The sequence below is a fragment of the Cheilinus undulatus genome, linkage group 4, assembly GCF_018320785.1.
Source record: "Cheilinus undulatus linkage group 4, ASM1832078v1, whole genome shotgun sequence".
Classification (NCBI taxonomy): Eukaryota; Metazoa; Chordata; class Actinopteri; order Labriformes; family Labridae; genus Cheilinus; species Cheilinus undulatus.
Genome location: NC_054868.1, coordinates 41,482,775 through 41,500,279, shown reverse-complemented (window position 1 = coordinate 41,500,279; position 17,505 = coordinate 41,482,775). Strand labels below are relative to the sequence as shown.

The 17,505-nt window shown below is 38.9% G+C and overlaps 1 protein-coding gene across 5 annotated transcripts in view; it reads left to right on the top strand.

Moving 5' to 3' along the window:
* prom1b (prominin 1 b) overlaps positions 1 to 16,215 on the top strand; it is a 43,210-nt gene extending 26,995 nt beyond the window's left edge. The window contains exons 12-27 of one of the 5 annotated variants that reach the window (XM_041786250.1): positions 74 to 226; positions 882 to 1,005; positions 1,153 to 1,256; positions 1,580 to 1,664; positions 1,754 to 1,900; positions 3,511 to 3,582; positions 4,285 to 4,377; positions 5,029 to 5,082; positions 6,321 to 6,401; positions 6,852 to 6,920; positions 8,157 to 8,246; positions 9,738 to 9,853; positions 10,299 to 10,364; positions 10,539 to 10,630; positions 13,630 to 13,664; positions 13,751 to 16,215. In XM_041786250.1, the coding sequence (XP_041642184.1) occupies positions 74 to 226; positions 882 to 1,005; positions 1,153 to 1,256; positions 1,580 to 1,664; positions 1,754 to 1,900; positions 3,511 to 3,582; positions 4,285 to 4,377; positions 5,029 to 5,082; positions 6,321 to 6,401; positions 6,852 to 6,920; positions 8,157 to 8,246; positions 9,738 to 9,853; positions 10,299 to 10,364; positions 10,539 to 10,608 (1,324 nt within the window). In that variant the 3' untranslated portion in view covers positions 10,609 to 10,630; positions 13,630 to 13,664; positions 13,751 to 16,215. The other 4 variants (XM_041786251.1, XM_041786252.1, XM_041786254.1 and 1 more) reach the window with 4 other exon arrangements.
* The last annotated feature ends 1,290 nt before the right edge of the window (positions 16,216 to 17,505 follow it).

The window sequence follows — 17,505 nt, the reverse complement described above, 5'->3', positions numbered from 1 at the left end:
CATGGTTATGGTTGTGGTAGGCTTCATGCGAGTCACTATAGTGTCCTCATAAACTAATGTGTCTGTGCTGCAGGTGGATCGGCTGTATCGCTGTGCTCTGTATGGTCATCCTGGTTGTGGCGTTTAACATACTTGGGCTGCTTTGTGGAACCTGTGGCTACGATAAGCAAGCTACACCTACAACCCGAGGCTGCTTGTCAAACACAGGAGGCAACCTGCTGATGGCGTATGTTACCAAAACAACACCTCAACACTGAGAGTCTTTAGTAAACAAATTAAGCCTTTTTGGTTGGCATTACTTGCTATTATCAAACTCAAAACAGATATATTAATTTCATACCTTATAATTGTGCCAGTTAAAGGGTCCTTGTAAAAATGATGACTGTTGTTAAAAATCATTATAATTGATGCTTGAGAAATGATAAGAAAGTTCGGGACTATGCTCTAGTCTAGTGGGTGCTACATCCAAAAAAATAATGAAAATAAAATACAATGAATTTGGAAAAGGAGTAGAAATAAACAATCAAAAATAAGGATAAAATATAATTTCGTCTTTCGGATTTTGACTCGGGTTAGCTTTGCAGCAATGTACAGGAATAACACATTGAATATGGAAAATATAACACTAAGAAAATTTATAGAAATAAATATTTAAATATATATAAACCCTTTGTAAATAAGATCCTTTAGCTGAGCTAGCAGTTTGCTTCATACGGGCCACTGAGAAGTGATCTTGCAAATTAATTTTGACAATAATTGCAGTATTGAGGCATTAAGGGAAAAGAATAAAGATGTTTTAAAATATAATGGAAGGAATGGACTATAGAACAACCAGTTCTTCTCTGACATTATTTCCAATCCTCTGTCTCTTGCTCTTTCAGTGGGGTTGGCTTCTCTTTCATCTTTTCCTGGGTGCTGATGGGCATCGTGTGCACCTTGTTTGTTGTCAGCGGTAACATGGAGAAGCTGATTTGTGAACCGCTAGCCAACCGACAGCTATTCCAGGTAGTAAACGCACACTATTATCCTCTCTGAATTGTCTACTCTCTGCTTGCATCTGCATTATTCTGGGTCTTATCTGTAGTGGATAGTGTTTAGTAACAGATAACACTGTGGCTTTTTACTGATGAATGTGTATGTGTTTGTATGTAGATCATAGACACACCCTACTTGGTTCATCCCGCCAAGAAGAACTTCCTTCCTGGGATGCTGTTTCAGAATCCAAACATTGACTTGACTTTGGGGAGCATGTACAGGTAACATGCTAACAGCTGATAATGCACATCATCACCACGGAGCTCAGTGTTTTCCCCCACTCTTGGTTCACTTGTGGTTCCACGTTTTAACTGTAAAAATTTACAGAATATCAGCCTTGGTGTCAGAGATTGTTGAAAAAAAATGTAGAAAACTGCCAGTAAGATGCTTATTATCTTTTAAATGTAAAATGTATGTGTAAAATGATGTTTTTGCCCAGAGTGATATTTTTATTTAATTTCTAGAGCCCTGAAAAAAGTCCATACATAAACATATACATTTAAACCGAAGGAGGCATACTGAGTGTGTTGTGTTCATCTTACAGGGCATGCTATGACAACAACGGTCTGTACCACGCTCTGCAGCTGGAGACCATGTTCAACGTCAACTCCTTCCTCAACAGAACTGTGGTAGGTGTCTGTTTCAGCACTGATGTATTACTGGTGAAAAATGAGTGACAAGCTGGCATCTGAGGGTTTGTCTGTGTGTTTCACAACAGTACAACAAGGATCTGGCCAATGTGCTTGAAAGCGTTCAGGTTGACCTGCGGGACATCACGCTGCTGGAACAGGCTGGCAGAGACAACCTCTTAAACTTTGCCAACTCTGGGATTGGACAGATCGACTACAATGCCTACCTGGCGGAGGTAATCTGTGTTTGTGTGCTATCCCTGTGGTGTGTCACACTGGTAGGATTCTACTCCCATACGAGGGAAAACAGCAGGTCACCATAGGGTAAACTTTGGGATAGGAATATTTTAGTTAAGGTGAGATTAATTAGCTAAATGCCTAGAGACAAAAATAGTATTTTTAAGTGTTGGTCTTTTATGTGTGATTTTTTTCTACTTATCAGAAACCGCTGTATGGATAGATACGTTTATGACAATGCATTCTGACTACAGTCAAATTAGTTTAGAAGAAATTAATCCATAGTTACATGAATCTGAATACGAGGGTGCAACAAGCTTGTGCTATAAAGGAGGAGGCTAGGGTGGGGGAGGTGAAGTTTGACCAGCAGCAGCGCGGTGCCTCAGTATTGATGAAGCAGGGGTTAGTGAGAAAGACATCATATCTAAATGGACCGCCGCACTGGGGAAAAGAGTTGTGATGGGCTGTCAGAGCTGGGATAATTGGGATGAGCTGATCACGACTGGGCGTGTGACTACCATGTCCGGCATGACGTAAAGCTAAGCTTTATTAAAAATACCAGTTCAGATGCTTTTTGATGAAAATATCTAATCAGCCCATTACATGGCAGCAACCACTGCATTTAGGTATGTAGGCATGGTCAAGACGATCTGCAATTCAAACTAAGCATCAGTGTTGGGAAACACTGGGGTTAAAGTGACTTTGGTAAATGCTACGATTGTTTGTGGTCTGGTTGGATTTTGTGTTGTATACTCCAAATTCTGACCCAACCATTTCAACGCTGTATCAGAAATCAGAACTCATCAGACCAGGAAATATTTTCCAATCTTGTATCATCCATTTCTGGTGAGCCTGTGTGAATTGTAGCCTCAGTTTCCTGTTCTTAGCTGACAGGAGTGACACCCAGTGTGATCTTCTGCTGCTGCTGAAGAGCACATGGTACGACTTGTTGTACATTCAGAGATGCCTTCATTCTCAGTGTTTTTTAAAGTTATTGTTGTTTTTCACCCATGGACCTGCCGTTCACTGGATATTTTCTTTTTTTTTTCCAGAGCATTCTCTCTAAACCTGATAGATGGTTGTGATTGAAAATCCCAGTAGATCAGTAGTTTGTGAATTATTCACACCAGTCTGTCTGTCACCAGCAACTATGGCACATCCAAAGCCGCTTTAACCCTCTACCTACTCAATTCTGATGCTCAGTATGACCTTCAGATCACCTTGATCATGTCTAAGTGTCAAAATCCATTGTTTGCTTTCATGTGATTGGCTGATTAGTGTTATATTGTTTATGGGTACAATATTAACCTGAATCAATAGAGACACATGACGACCAACTTAGTTTGTTGGTCTTTATTGACCCCCCCTGAGCAACAAGTACAATCACAAAGGTTCTTACTCATGTATTAACCTAATTAGATATTTGCACCGATAAACCTGATAAAGTGATCGATGAGTGTATATGCACTAACAGTGGGACAGCATTGCCAAAATTTGCAAGTACTGTTGAGACATCATGATAATTCAAATATGTCACCAACCTAAATTCAGACAAATCCATGTATAAATGTTAATGTTTAATAATCCTGCGCTTTGTTTTGTCTTTTAGGTGAATAAGGGAGTCACTCAGGTGGATCTTCTGTCCTTTTCTACCAACCTGGAGGCTCAGGCCGACCAGCTGGTGAGTCTAAACTCTGAATGGGCAACAAAATAAAGTAACAGGATGACAACTTTTAACATGCCATACCAAAATTTTAACATGTTTGAGTAACACGTGCAGCTTTAAAAAAAGCAACATACTTGACTGAGATGATGCAAAAAGTCATCTTATGGCTAAGAAACTCTGGTGTTCGTCACAGACATCCACAATAAATTGTCCATTTGATTATTTATTCTACTGGAATCTAATACTGTATGAACTGTTTTAACAGTATTTTTTTCCATTTTGGTGACAAAGATTTACAACGTGTTCATTGTTGGATTGAAATGCAAAACTTCAAGTTTTCTAAAACCAATAAATCCTAATGTACAGTCGGGCTGCCTCTCAAGATTTTTTTTTTTTTATTTTATTTTTTTTAAACTTCATGCTCAGTGATCGGGCTTGAAGGCCTGAACAAGCCACCCATTCACCCTGAACACACACTGACACATTTATGGCACATGTATAGTATAAATACAGGTATGTACAGGAACTGTGCCATTTAAAGCACATGGGAAACGCCACAGAGGGATTACTGTGTCTGTGTGCATATCTAAGGAAAGAATAACAAATCATTTTGTTAATGACCCATTTATCTTGAAGCTTTAACAATCTATTACAGGTGTTTTGAAGTAACTCCATAATGTGCAACTATGTCTACTTCTCTTGTGTGTTTGTTTACAGCCACGTGGTGCTCTGGAAAACGCACTGAAAGGACATGCTAGCAGTATCAGACAGATTCACAGAGAGCAGGTGGTACCCATGGAGCAAGCAATGGTAATAAACTCAACAACAGCACCATAATTTACTATATTTAAACACTGTAAACGTTGTGACTGATTACAAGCAGATACATATAGATCCTCTCTTATGTCCAAAACACCATATACACATCGCTGTATGTTTCTTTTAGCTAAATAAAGGGTAAAATTGTATGCAGTATGAAGGGGCAAACACTCCTTTCTATTTTGATCCTGATTAGTTTGATGTTTGTTACAAATCATAAATATAACTGTAGCTCTAGATAAAAACAGACCTTAATTTCTTGCATCTACCAAAAAAATCCATAAAGTATACATCAAACGGCCAAAATAACACTAAAGTAATTTGCTCAGTAAATCACAAGTTTGATGACAGACAGCTTATACTGTGGATAATGTTATGGTAAAAAGTCACTGAGTAAAAGGAGTGGATGAGTTGTTAGCTGATCCAAACTTTTCTTTTTGTTCTCTTGTTGATTTGTAACAGAAATATGTCAGAGCACGGGTAAGACACTGTTGATAAACAGCTATGTGACAGTGTACATTGTGCCCGTGTGTCTACACAGTGTTAGTGATGGTTGTGTCAGTGACGTGATTGTGTGTTTTCCATGAGTGTTTAGATGTGCTGTTATTGTTTGGGTCATGACTTTTTTTTTTTTTCACACAGAGTGTTATGAGCCAGAGTATCAAGCAACTGCAGAGGACGTCAAATGACCTACCGGTGAGAAACAAACTGAGCTCTCTGTCTGCCTTGTTGGCGTTGAAAACAAGAAAAAGTAGGCAAATGGCAACATAACATGCAATGGGCTTCTGAACAAAAGGCGTACATAGTTCTGTGGCAGCATTTAAATCAAGTAATGGCAGGAGAGGATAATGACCCAAAACACACCTCCAAAATGTCTACAAAATATTTAAAGAATAAGCAGTCAGTCAGAATCCTGACTGTAATGGAGTGGCCAGCACAGCCTTCGGATCTGAACCCTATTGAGCTGTTGTGGGAGCAGCTTAACCGTATGGTATGAAGGAAGACTCCATCGAGCCAATCCATCTTGTGGGAGATGCTCCAGGAAGCATGGGGTGAAATCTCATCAGATTACCTTGAAAAACTGAAAGCTGGAATGCTGAGGTCCGCTAGGCTGTAACTACTAAAAGAAGTGTTTTTTATGAAGGCAAAGGTAGTCATTTTCATTAAAACATTATTTCTAACTTTGACAATGCCCAGTTCATTTGCTGTATTTCCTGTTCAGACTTATTTCATGAGTGTTTCAATGGAATACAAGAAAAGTTTCAAGGGATCCCAAACTTATGAGTGTTAGTGTATTTTGGAGGAAGCATCAAGTACTGAGTACAGAGAGTACTTTTACTAGATTATGACAGTCTTGTATTTTATCCACCTCTGCTTCACAGTCTTAAGATTCTTATTGGTGATCTGGATCATTCAGCTCAATAAGAAGAGACATTTCTTTCAGCTCCCAAGCAGCTGTCAATTTGGAATCAGTTTGGCTTCATGAAATCAGCCAAATTTTAGCAATGTTTGATCTAAGCGTAGAACGAGTCGCATTGTTATCCACCTGAGGATGTCACAATAAGCTAGAAGAAGTGTTTATTACATTTGCACCAAAATGTATGGCTCTCTCTTGCAATGTTGTCTGCAAGGTCAAGAAGCTGAAAGGGGACTTATCACCAAATCCAACAGTTGAGTCAGACATGTTTGAGTCAATAAATCAGTCTTCTTGCAGTGCACATATGCTGGGACAAGTCTAGTTGCATTGTATAAACCTGCTGTCAGTGGGTAAACCTAACTACTAATGTTTTAACCCACAGTAATCAAATGTCAAAAACCTTTTCATTTACGATAATAAATGCAAACAAACAATACATAACAATCTGCTTACCATAATCCAATCCTTTATTGATTCCTATGTAAAAGCTGAATCTTATCTTCTTGCTCTTTCTCAGGTCAAAGTCACAAACATCCTGAGTGCCATCGATGCAGCAGAGTACCTCATCACTCATAATGCTTCTCATGTGGTTAAACAGGTATGGGAAAAAACAGTTTTTATTTTGTATATATACTGTACATTTCTCATCCCACTTCTTGTTTTAGTTTCGGTAATCAGATGAAGATGAACTGCAAATTATTCTAAATAGGCATGCTTTTATCAGCCCAGTCCAAGCTCTTGCCTCTCTAACCTTAAAAGATCATCAGAGAGGCAATTTTGTAAAGTTTTTCCACTTACAATCCAATGCTAGACCATATGCTGCCATACTATCACTTTTGATAAGATTAGAAATGCCAAAATAATGATCCTGAGGAAGGATATGACCTGTAGAAAAGAAAACCCTTTAGTCTTCACCCTATGGTGCAGACCCCTTTTTCAAAGAAAAACATCTGTGGAGAAATGAGAAGGTTTATGCAGCCAGGGCACTTTCCCAGGACATTATCCAGGCACATATTTGCTAACATGTTGCTTCTCTGTTGGTGTCTAGGAGACAAGGGCGTACACAGAGAGCTTAGTGGGATACTTCAAACAGTACACAGCGTGGGTTAAAAACTCGGTGAGTATACTGCCATGATACTGATGTCTCGTTTTAAAGCTTAGGATTAATTATTTCCTGTAGAAACAAGAAAGCAAGTGCTTAATTGTCAACAGGTGCAGTTACCTTAGCCCACATAAACTCAAACATATCATTGAGTGTTCCTGTAGCGCTAAATTATACTCATTGACTTTGAATGAACATCAAGTTCATACGATCACCAATATGATTAAAAATGCTGCAAAGTGGGAAAAATCAACCAAATACGGAGACTCTCTTAAAGTACAGTCAGCTTTTTGCGATTGGTTTTGGAAAACAAGTTAAATTTTCAGGAGTTTTATACATGAGCAAGCTTTACAAGGACAACAGTACAGTAGGGGGGGTTCCCTTTAAAGCTTTACATTTTTTTGGTTTTCTTTCTTTAATCTTAAAAACATGAAAAGACCACAACATCTTGACACTGCTTTCTGTGGCGGTGGCTTGTTATGTGTTAAAAGTGCCACCCATGAGGTAAGAGATGAAGACAGCCTCTCAAACACATTTAATATCGTGAAACAGGACTGTAAAGTTATTTTCAGGCATCTGAACTGCTTGCTTACATCTAAAAAAAAAGTCTGTGGTTTGGTTTAAATAAGTACATTTCTCATTTAACAAAAGTAAATAAATCGGTGTTGGCACTTGGTCTCACACAGGATTCAAATGCTTACATTCCTTGAGAATGTCCTGTGTTTGTTTGACCCGTTATCCACCCTACTTTTTCAGTCTTAATGCTGCACCACCTGACTTTCATAAGGACTTCTACCTCCCCTGAAAAAATAAAATACATATATCCCTCTCAGAGGCCCAGTGGGGCTTCGTGTTGCAGGCTCATTAAGTGCCATCAAGCAGGTCTCGGTTATTTCAGCTATATTAGTGAGACCAGGTCTTATGAAGTTTGTATTTTGTCTCTTGTATATCAAGATGCACTCTGTTGAAACAAGATGAAGTTCGGATTTCAGTCAATAAATGGAGCTCTAAAAATCATAACCAGAGGGAATTTATTAGTTCAGGACTAAATTACAAGACTTATGATAAAAAATTGAGGGGAGATAAGCCAGCAGGAGCTGGAGCGTCCACATTTAAGGAGAATTTCCACTGATGTATACATACTCAGGAAGTTTGGGTTTGACATTTGACGTCATGAGCACACTCTCTGTAATCTATACTTTGGGTTTCTTTACTGTAATCTGTTCTTAATGTGTGTATTTTCGTCTGTAGTTGACTGTAGAGGTTGCCCAGTGCAAACCCATCAGTAACATCGTGGACAGCATGGAGATCGTCGGATGCAGCTTCATAGTGGACTCAGTGGTAAGGCTCCAGAACACTGTGGTTATCTGTGTGAGTGTGCCGAGGTGCTCTGATTCATTTTGCAGCTGTATGTACAGAACATGTTCCCCACATGTATTTGGGTTCAGACTGGAAACATAAACGGCTCTTTGACTGTACGAGGCAGCGATGAAGTCTGTGGAGTCATTGGGCCACACATATGAGAACAGTATGTTCTCCAGCCTTCAACACACTCCCTCTCACACACTGAGATGAGATACAGTCTGTTTGGAGGCAGGGCGGAGAGTTACATACACACAGATTATTCACTGTTTGCACTCTGACTCCTGAGGAGTTGTAAAGGTTCATATTTACATATCAGCCATAATTCATGCATGTGAGTTTGTGAGAGTTTAATGAGAGCTCAAACAAGCCACAGACTGTGGTTGATATAAACAGAGATTTTATATATCAGAGCTCCAGCAGCGAGCCTGCAGTTACAGCTGCATGTGTGTACATGCATGTGTGTTTATATTTATACAGTATGTCCTGCACTGTTTGTGTTGGAAATGTGTATATTTCTTTTTCTTCCATGCGTTTTTCTTTGTGTGATAAAAGGTGAAACTCATTGCACTTACTTACATAGATAGGTCTGATTGAATATTCAAAAAAAATCAGTCTTCAAAGTTTTAAAAATTTTGAAAAATGCCAAATACATACCTACTTATCTTTTTGAGCTACATTATAAAAAGCTGTTTTTAGCTTGTACACTTAGGTACTGTATGATTATCTGTAGTCGATTCAGTTGACTCTCAACTGGTAGGTTGGATGTTTGATCCCCAGCTCCTGCAGTCACATATCAATGTGTCCTTGGGTAAGACACTCAGCATCAAAGTAGTCCTACTGATGCATCAGTGGCTTGTACATGGGATAAATTTATAGTGAGGGGGACTGTTCAGGTTGTTTTGGCTTGCTGTGCCCTTTAATGCCAAAAAGACACTGCGATTGCTGATAGTGAACCGGGATCAACTGCTTAAAAGGCAGCTTTGCTAAACACGGTACCACCATCGCAGTTAGCTTGAGGCTCACTCGGGTTCTGGGGGTCTAAAGCTTTTAGCGTCATATTTATATGCTGCCTTTGCAGGTGTTTGGAAAGATTTTGTATGAAGTTCACAGCAGTGGAGAGTTGTTTCTGGTCTGAGCTCAGTTTACACTTCACTGGCACATTCTTGTCCTTTTGTGCAACAAATCCAAAACAGTGTGCATATCTCCAAACATAAATAGTTATCCTTTTTTTTTAACTGCTCCCATTGTACAGGTAGTTGGAGGATTCACAGTAACACCAGTAGCAAGAATGTTATTTTACAGTAAAAGTAATGTGTTTACTAAGTTAGCAGATGTAACACGTTACATTACTGTGTTACAGACAAATGCAATGTGATTACAGTGTTGTGTGTTACACCCAACACTGGTTGTGATGTGATTGATCCATCTAGAGAATAAAATGTTAAAACTGACCCCCTTTTTTTTTAGAACACATTCTGGTTTGGTTTGGGAGGCTGCAGCATCCTCCTGATTCCCAGTATCATCTTCTCTGTCAAACTGGCCAAGTATTACAGAAGAATGGACACAGAGGACGTCTTCGAAGAGTGAGTCGAAACACATTTACCTGCAGCCACAGTGAAAAATGTTGAAATTGCTGCTAGTTTTTCTCAATCCTCTCTCTTAAAATGAAATTAATCATCCTCTTCTTTCCTTTCCTCTATTCTTTGACTCTTCTCATTTTTTCCTCACATACTTCCTCATGTCTCTGCAGTACCTCTTACCCGTGGCTTGTTGCACTTTAATGTCTGTCATTCACACGCCCTTTCTTCCTTTCCTACTCCTCTGTTCGTATGGGATACTTGAGCTCTGGATTTCTTCATACTTTTTCTCATCTTTATATGGATCTTGATTTCATCGTCTTGTCCTCCGTCTTCTTTTCATCTATTTTCCATCTTGATTTGCTTTACAAGGATAACTCCATCCTTGTTTCTTCCATTGGAGTCCTCCCATTCTCTCTCTCACTTGTCCACCCTCGCTCTTGTGTTGCAGTATGGGTAATACAGGTAATCATGGTGAACAGGTGTGTGAAATCCACGGAGACCTCGCTGTGCTCAGGTATGAGCAGTCGCTGCTTTCTCACATGCCGCCGTGTTAATTGGTGGAGGGATAATTTTCAGCCTGTCATTGAGAGTCTGCGGACAGAGAAACATTTCCACATTTCTCCACAGATTTTACATTTTTATAAAGAATTCCCGATATGTATGTGTGTACCTGTGTGTGTACGTGTAGCTCTCCTTATTACGACACTCTGACCCGGTTCCCTCGGGCATCTGCTCCCCCGAGCTACTCCAACTGGTGACCCAAAGGAACTCGTCGATGAGGTACTAAAAGTCAGTTTCAACTTTTCACTAACTCTCATCTAACATCAACAAACAATAACCAAGAACCACCTTTCATTTCATCTTCAGCAATCTAACTTCATCCAGGGTTTTTTTCTACATCCTTTCCTCATACACAGGGTCAGGTTTTTACCCAGATGAAGCACAAAAATATCTGAATATGCCAGACTGCACAAGAAAATATGAGTTTTTAATCCAAAGCTATTGTAATATTTATATAACATGTACAATTTGGGGTGACCAATGTGCAGTCAGTTCTTAGATCATTGTAGCAGAACAACAACATATGTAAAAAAGCAACCACAAGAAAGTTCAGGCAACTTGATGAAATTATGGGATTTTTGTTTGTTTTGTTTTTAGTTCTGAGAATCATTTCACGCTACTAATTGCTCTTTATCAGGGGTGTCCAAACAATATCAAAGTCGTCCAGGCATCTTAATATTTTTCTGTGTTTTCTTCTCAATGACAAAAGTTTGGACACCGCTGTAATATAAAAATCTGATATTTTCATCTGCTGCCAGGGGGTCATTTCTACTGCGAGACATCTTTCAGTCAAACCAATGATAAAATAAATAGTTTCATCTCATTGTGGATCAGTCAGAGTCATGGAAGTCATCCTTAAATTGGTGGTTACCTGTCTTGAAGACCCCTCAAAATGGAAATCTTTTTGTCACCCTGGCTTGTCATGAACTTGCATGGTAGGGACAACAGCTGAGACTGAATGTGCATGCCATCAGCAACAAAAAAGAAACACCCCTCCATCACAAGTGTAATGCAAATATGGTAAATAATTCACATTTTCTTTGGCTTACCAGAACTACCAGCAAAAGACTGAAACGCATGGTTGTGTAAAGAATATTGAGGATCTTGAAGGCTTCAAGCAGCTTTCTGATTTAATATTGCTGGAAGCATTTGCAACAGTATAACTACATAACTCCAGGAAATCACAAGTCAACTGTTTAAATTAGTGCTGTCAATTAATTAAAAAAATTAATCAAGTTAATCACATCACTCTTCTGTGATTAATCATGATTAATCACAGCATTTCTTTAGTTTTAGTAATTTTAAGATTTTTAAACGTCCTTATTATCAAGTGTTTATTTTCGTTATTTTAACTTTATGTACAGCCTTTTGAAAGCGCTTTTTACCAAAGAATGTATTATTATTATTATTATTATTATCTATAAATTAACATTTAAAATATTACCATTTACTCGTATTTGCGGTTGAGATAAATTAGTTCAAGTATGGTGTTTAAATGAAGAAATATAAAACAAACTAGAGTTTTTAAACTTATTTGTGGTTTGTAAATCAGAGTGTCTTAATTCACTCAGCAAATAAATTTTTGACAACTGCAAACGAGCCCAGTATACAAACACATCAGATACACAATAACTTCTGCTGTAAAGTGAATGATCAGGTGTGCTGTTACCCCCAGGTAGCTGAAGTTGCTGACTGATGTCCAGTGGTCTCTCGCCAGTGTAATAAATGTAGCTTGAGCCAGCTGCTCCACTTTAGTTGCCTTTTTAGATGCCATAGGCCCCTCTAAGCCCCTTGTCGTCAACGATGTCAATGGTCTGCAGTCTCTGGCGACCTATCAGCGATTGCATTAATCAGCTTAGATGTTGTCATTTTGGGGACAAATCTGGGTCTGCTGGACTGCGCCAGTGTAGCTTGGCCTTGGGCTTGATCACGTGTTGTTGTTAGCGTCTTTGTTAACATTTGCAAAGATGCGTTTTGCCTGGAGGTGGTACTTCAGATTTGTTCTGCTTTGCCGTAAAGACAGTTCATCACCACAGTATGAACACACAACTTGTGTTTTATCCAGACTTCCATAAGGCAGCTTTTTAAATCCAAATTTGCAGTGAAGCAGACGTGGGGTTTTCTCCTCAATCATCACTGCTGGCTGCATTTGGCCCGTCTTTAACCTTTTCACCCCAGGGACCTAAACATCCGCATAGGAGGACCACGGAAGAAAGTTATGGTCAAAGTTAGTCATATGAATAAATTGTATTATTATTTTTTTAACGTGTAAAGATTTCCAGATTAATTATGAGTGTTAACACATTTATATTAACAGGCCTAGTTTAAATGCAAAATTTCTGCATATTACTCTTGTCAGTTTCTTGCTCTGTGCTTGTCAAGATTCATTTGCCAGGAAGATTTGAATTGTATTTTTATGCACCAACTTTCCCACCTTGGCTAAGTATTAGAACTGCAATATATAAAGGTTTTCCCAATATTCAGCTCTACATTGAAGGCTTTGGGATGAAAGAATCAAAACAAGAGGACTGAAACTTGCCTTGTGTTTTGGCTGTCACTTTATTCATCCTTCATTCATCACTGACATCTCTTCTAACCATCAGTGTGCTTTCAAACTCTGGACCTGAACATCTGACAACTTGCTCGTGATTGAGGCTGTTTTTTCCTCTGTATAAAGTTTCAGTCAGAACCACTTTGTCAAGGGACATACATGATTGTGATCATGAAGATTTTTCTTCATTAGCTGTTATGATTTTGCACTTACTGCCATTATTTGTATTTGGAGGTGTAGCTGTTCTGAGATCCCCCTGCTCTTCCACAGGCCTTAGTGGAAAGCACCAAGCAGGAATAGCACATGTTCCTGCCTTTCCTGTGTCTATAATGAAAGCCTGAGGCAGGGGGAGAAGCAGCAAAAAGGACTATGCTTTGAGGACTATGTTTAGCTTCTGTAAATGGACACGTGCCATAACCATTAGACTATCTGGTGCCCAGATATGTCATTCTTAAATACACAATTGTAAGTTTCAGCTCATAAAGTTAATATTAGAACAAACAGTGACTTTTTGCACTTGGTTTTGTTTGGGTACCCATCAGACCATCCCTAGTTGCTTTATGTGATGTTATCTATTTCTCAATACTGGCATAACAGCAAGTCTTGAGCTTTAACAAAAATACCTCATGAGCCAAGAGCTGACCTTGTCTTCTTTCTCTTCCCACAGCGGACAAGAGACCTGGAACTGATTGTTCCCTGTTGGTAAGTGCTCATTTGTTCATTGCCATTAAAAAAAGGCACTGTGTAACATGTGATTGTTATTTTTTGACATGGGTTCTCTCCATCAGAATCACTGGACTTCTCAGCCTTCCTGTTCAGGGAAGATCAGCAGCAATCAAGAACTGTGTGGTGAGGGCGTCCCACCCCCCAGTACAGCTTCAAGCCATTTGACAAGGACCTCTAATGCAAGCCAATTGTAATATATCATGTGTTCTCTCTACCCACCGGTATCAAGCCCCAGCAGTACCACCTATCTCCAACCAGAGCAATGTACCCGCATAGATAGTTTTTATTTTAGAGAAAACATTTGTTTCTACTTATGAGTTTTAACACGATGACACAAGTGTACATTTTTTTACAGCTTTCAAATCTTTTGAAAGTTTTATATATATTTTTGTTAATGTTTTATAACATGTACGTAGCTTTTGTAGTGTTAGCTTTTCTTTGTGAATACTTGTAATTTAGCTTGAATCGTTTTGGCTCTCCAGGTTGCATTGATCAGGGAATTCAGAGATTACTTATCAGTTTGGGAAAGAAATTCATATGCAAAGAGTTAGGTGAGAAGATGGAGCTCTCAAACTTTATTATTTAATGACAGTTGCTGATTCGCCTAGTTATGAATAATACAAAAACAAAGACTCAAAGTATGTTTTGCTTTTAGCTTTATACTAGCATCAGCATGCTAACAGGCTCTCACTGATAACATGATGATGTGAGGCACACACTGGATGCTAACCATGCGCAGCATATTATCTCAACTTAGCTAAACTATTGCAATAATCCAACGTTTTGACTCTGAGTCCAGCACAGGTACAGTGCTGCACATTAACATGGCTTTGGGGATGTTTTTGATGATTTTGGAAGGATATTTTTTAAAATGCAGCTTATGCTGGCCACACACGACATGATTTTTAAGCCTGATTTAGGCCAGACTCCTGTCAGAATTGTCTTTTAATTTTTGCTGCAACTGTAACACATGCAAGGAAGGTCAGCCAAGGATTTCAATTGTCCTCCATGTTTTTTTTCCTCCTTTAGACATGCTTGGTCCCATTGAGATGTTATGTGTGGGTAGAGCAGGGACATTTCTAGACAGTAATTTTCTATGGGATTACACGCAAATCATAATTGATTTTAGTTGACTTGTCAATGCAAACTTGGGTTAGAGAATGTGGCTAACCTTAGCAGTGCTAACATGGCCAGCCTTTGCTCCTCTTTGCATATTAATGTCTACATTCCTGTGCTAAATATCATCACTCAGTGCTTTGGTTATATTTGATTATAACCTGACAAAGTATCTGGACAACTTTATCCCCATTTTCTAGATCAAAATAGGGCTAAACCTTGCCAGTCCTACAAGATGCTATCGGTGCTATCAGTGAGCAGTTGTTTACATCAGATTAAAGAGCATTGTGGCAGCAAGGCAGTAGTCATTAAAACAACCACAGTGGCTACTAGTGTCAGGCAACTGCATTACTATTTAGACGAAGCTTTTGACCAGGATTATGGGGCTAAAATGACAAAATAAATGTTATTACATAGTTTAACCAACTAGTAATTCTGGTGCTGACTACAAAAGGATCTTGCTTCTACCATTTAGCCAGCTAATCGCATGCATACCTAGGAGTCTTCCCTGTGATGTCATCTGGTGTATGCATTCAGAGGATTTTAAGATAAAAAATCGGTTAAAACAGTCCTTATGAAAATCGAGACCAACAAAATTCTTGTGTGGCCAGCCTTACTCTCAGTGATTTTTCCCAAAGTTGCCTACCCCAGCTTTAAAGTAACAAGATAGGAAGGTTAGAAATGTGCTGTTAAAGCTTCTATGTGTACTTTTTTAAATTTCATCAGAGCTAGGCTAACTGCTTTACCACTTTCAGTCTTTGTGCGGTGCTAAGCTAAACATCTCATGGCTGTTGCTTCTTGACTAGCATACTGTACATATATGTGAGGGCAATCTATCTTCTCAGCTTACTCACAAAAATATGTGATACCTAAATGTGGCTTTTAACTTTAAGGGGGTAAAGTGGCATATAAATTTTGCTCTTATATTATTGTATATTTGAAACAAAAACAGATAAGTATCCTGCTAAATTTCTACTGCAAGATGTAAAGTGTCACTTGAAATTCAACACACACTCATGCTCCACACATGCATGTGAAGCTCTTGAAAGCTCAGGTCAGAAAACAAGGTTGTGATTTTATTCCCGCGGTTTATCTGGTGATTTGCAGTGTATGGGAACGGATGTCAAATTTTGAGCCTTCAGGGTCTCAGTACATAAAAATTACGACAGCTAACGAACAAAATATTGTGTCTTAGGCATCTTTCGCCAGAACATTAGTGGCAGCCTAGTTGCTTGTGTTGTCAGTTTTTTTTTTGTTTTGTTTTGTTTTTCTTTGCCATTCTGTGGTTGCAGAAATTGAAATCCCAAAAGCCTCTTTGATTACTGAGGCCTGTTTGAGAATCACAAAAAAGTGACTAAACAGCTGGAGTTATGGTAAGGGATCAAATCTGTGAATAAAAACTTCAGTCAAACTAGCGTTTGCTTTGTGTTTTTTTCTCTCCAATACATGAATATACACAGACTAAATATACCTACAGTTCATATGGTATAGAAAAAACACACATACACAGAGAAAACCAAGAGCATTTTTGTGCTTTTGAGTGTCATAAAACACCCAAGTTAACTTTTGAAGAGTGCTTTTATGATCTTTGAACGTTTTGCAGGAGCCTCCAGATAGGAGTGAAAAAGAGTACAGTCGATAGAAGTGAAGAAAAAGAGAAGAGAAGTCCTGTGTCTTGCCAAAATCAACAGGATTGCAGAGAGCATTCATGTAACATGCAGAGCTGAATATATGCACACACAGCAGCTGAAAGGGTTCAGGTCTGCTCTAGGGGGATGACAGGTTTGCAGGGAGCGGCAGAAGGAGGGGGCTTGGCAGCAGTTCGAGGTGGCGTGATGCCGTTGCATCCTATCAGAAGAGGACTACACTAACTTAATTTGGGAAAACATCTGTTTCAAGCAACACACAGACACACATACTCTTCATATGTTTACTTTGCATTCCCGGTGTCTCTCACTAGGGGAAACTTTTTTCTCTTCTCCCCACCAGATTGATGGCTATAAAAACAAAACTTCCTGAATGTACTGAGGGCATGCGTGCATTAGTACACACATATGTGACTTTGTACACATCAGCAGGCCATACATACGCTCTCTTCTTCCGCTCTGTGTCCAGGCCAGCCAGTTCATACAGAATATTTAAGTCTCTAAAAAGGCAGCTTCTGTTTTCCTGTTTAGTTTCATATGTTAAAACCGACTGTAGTGAGCTGGTAGGCTTTGACTTTGAACTTATTACCTGCATACCATTTAGACCATTGAAATGATACCGAACCATCACACGGTATTCATTCAGGGGATATTTAAAGTTAAATCATGTCTCTTTCTGTAGCTTAGTCTCTATACTGAGACTCCTGTGCATACGTGCAGCTTTTTTCTTTGTCAACAGCTAATAATATGCAAATTTGGGAAATTCATCCACGTTTAAGACTGCTACTGCAACACAGCTGTTTATGCAGCTTGTGTAAGTGTTTAATTCACTGAAAACATTTCCACTTTTACCACCCACAGTTAGTTTTAATGTAAAAACACAAAGCTATTGCTGACAGCAGTTAGCAGGAGAGCTTAACATAAAGGTATAGAGGAAGAGGTGTCCTTTGCTCACAGGTGAGAAAAAAATTACCAACCAGCATTTAATTGACAGGCTGTATCTTGTGTGTGTAATCAGTGCAAAAACAGAAGTGTAAAAAAAGTTGATTCAGGCT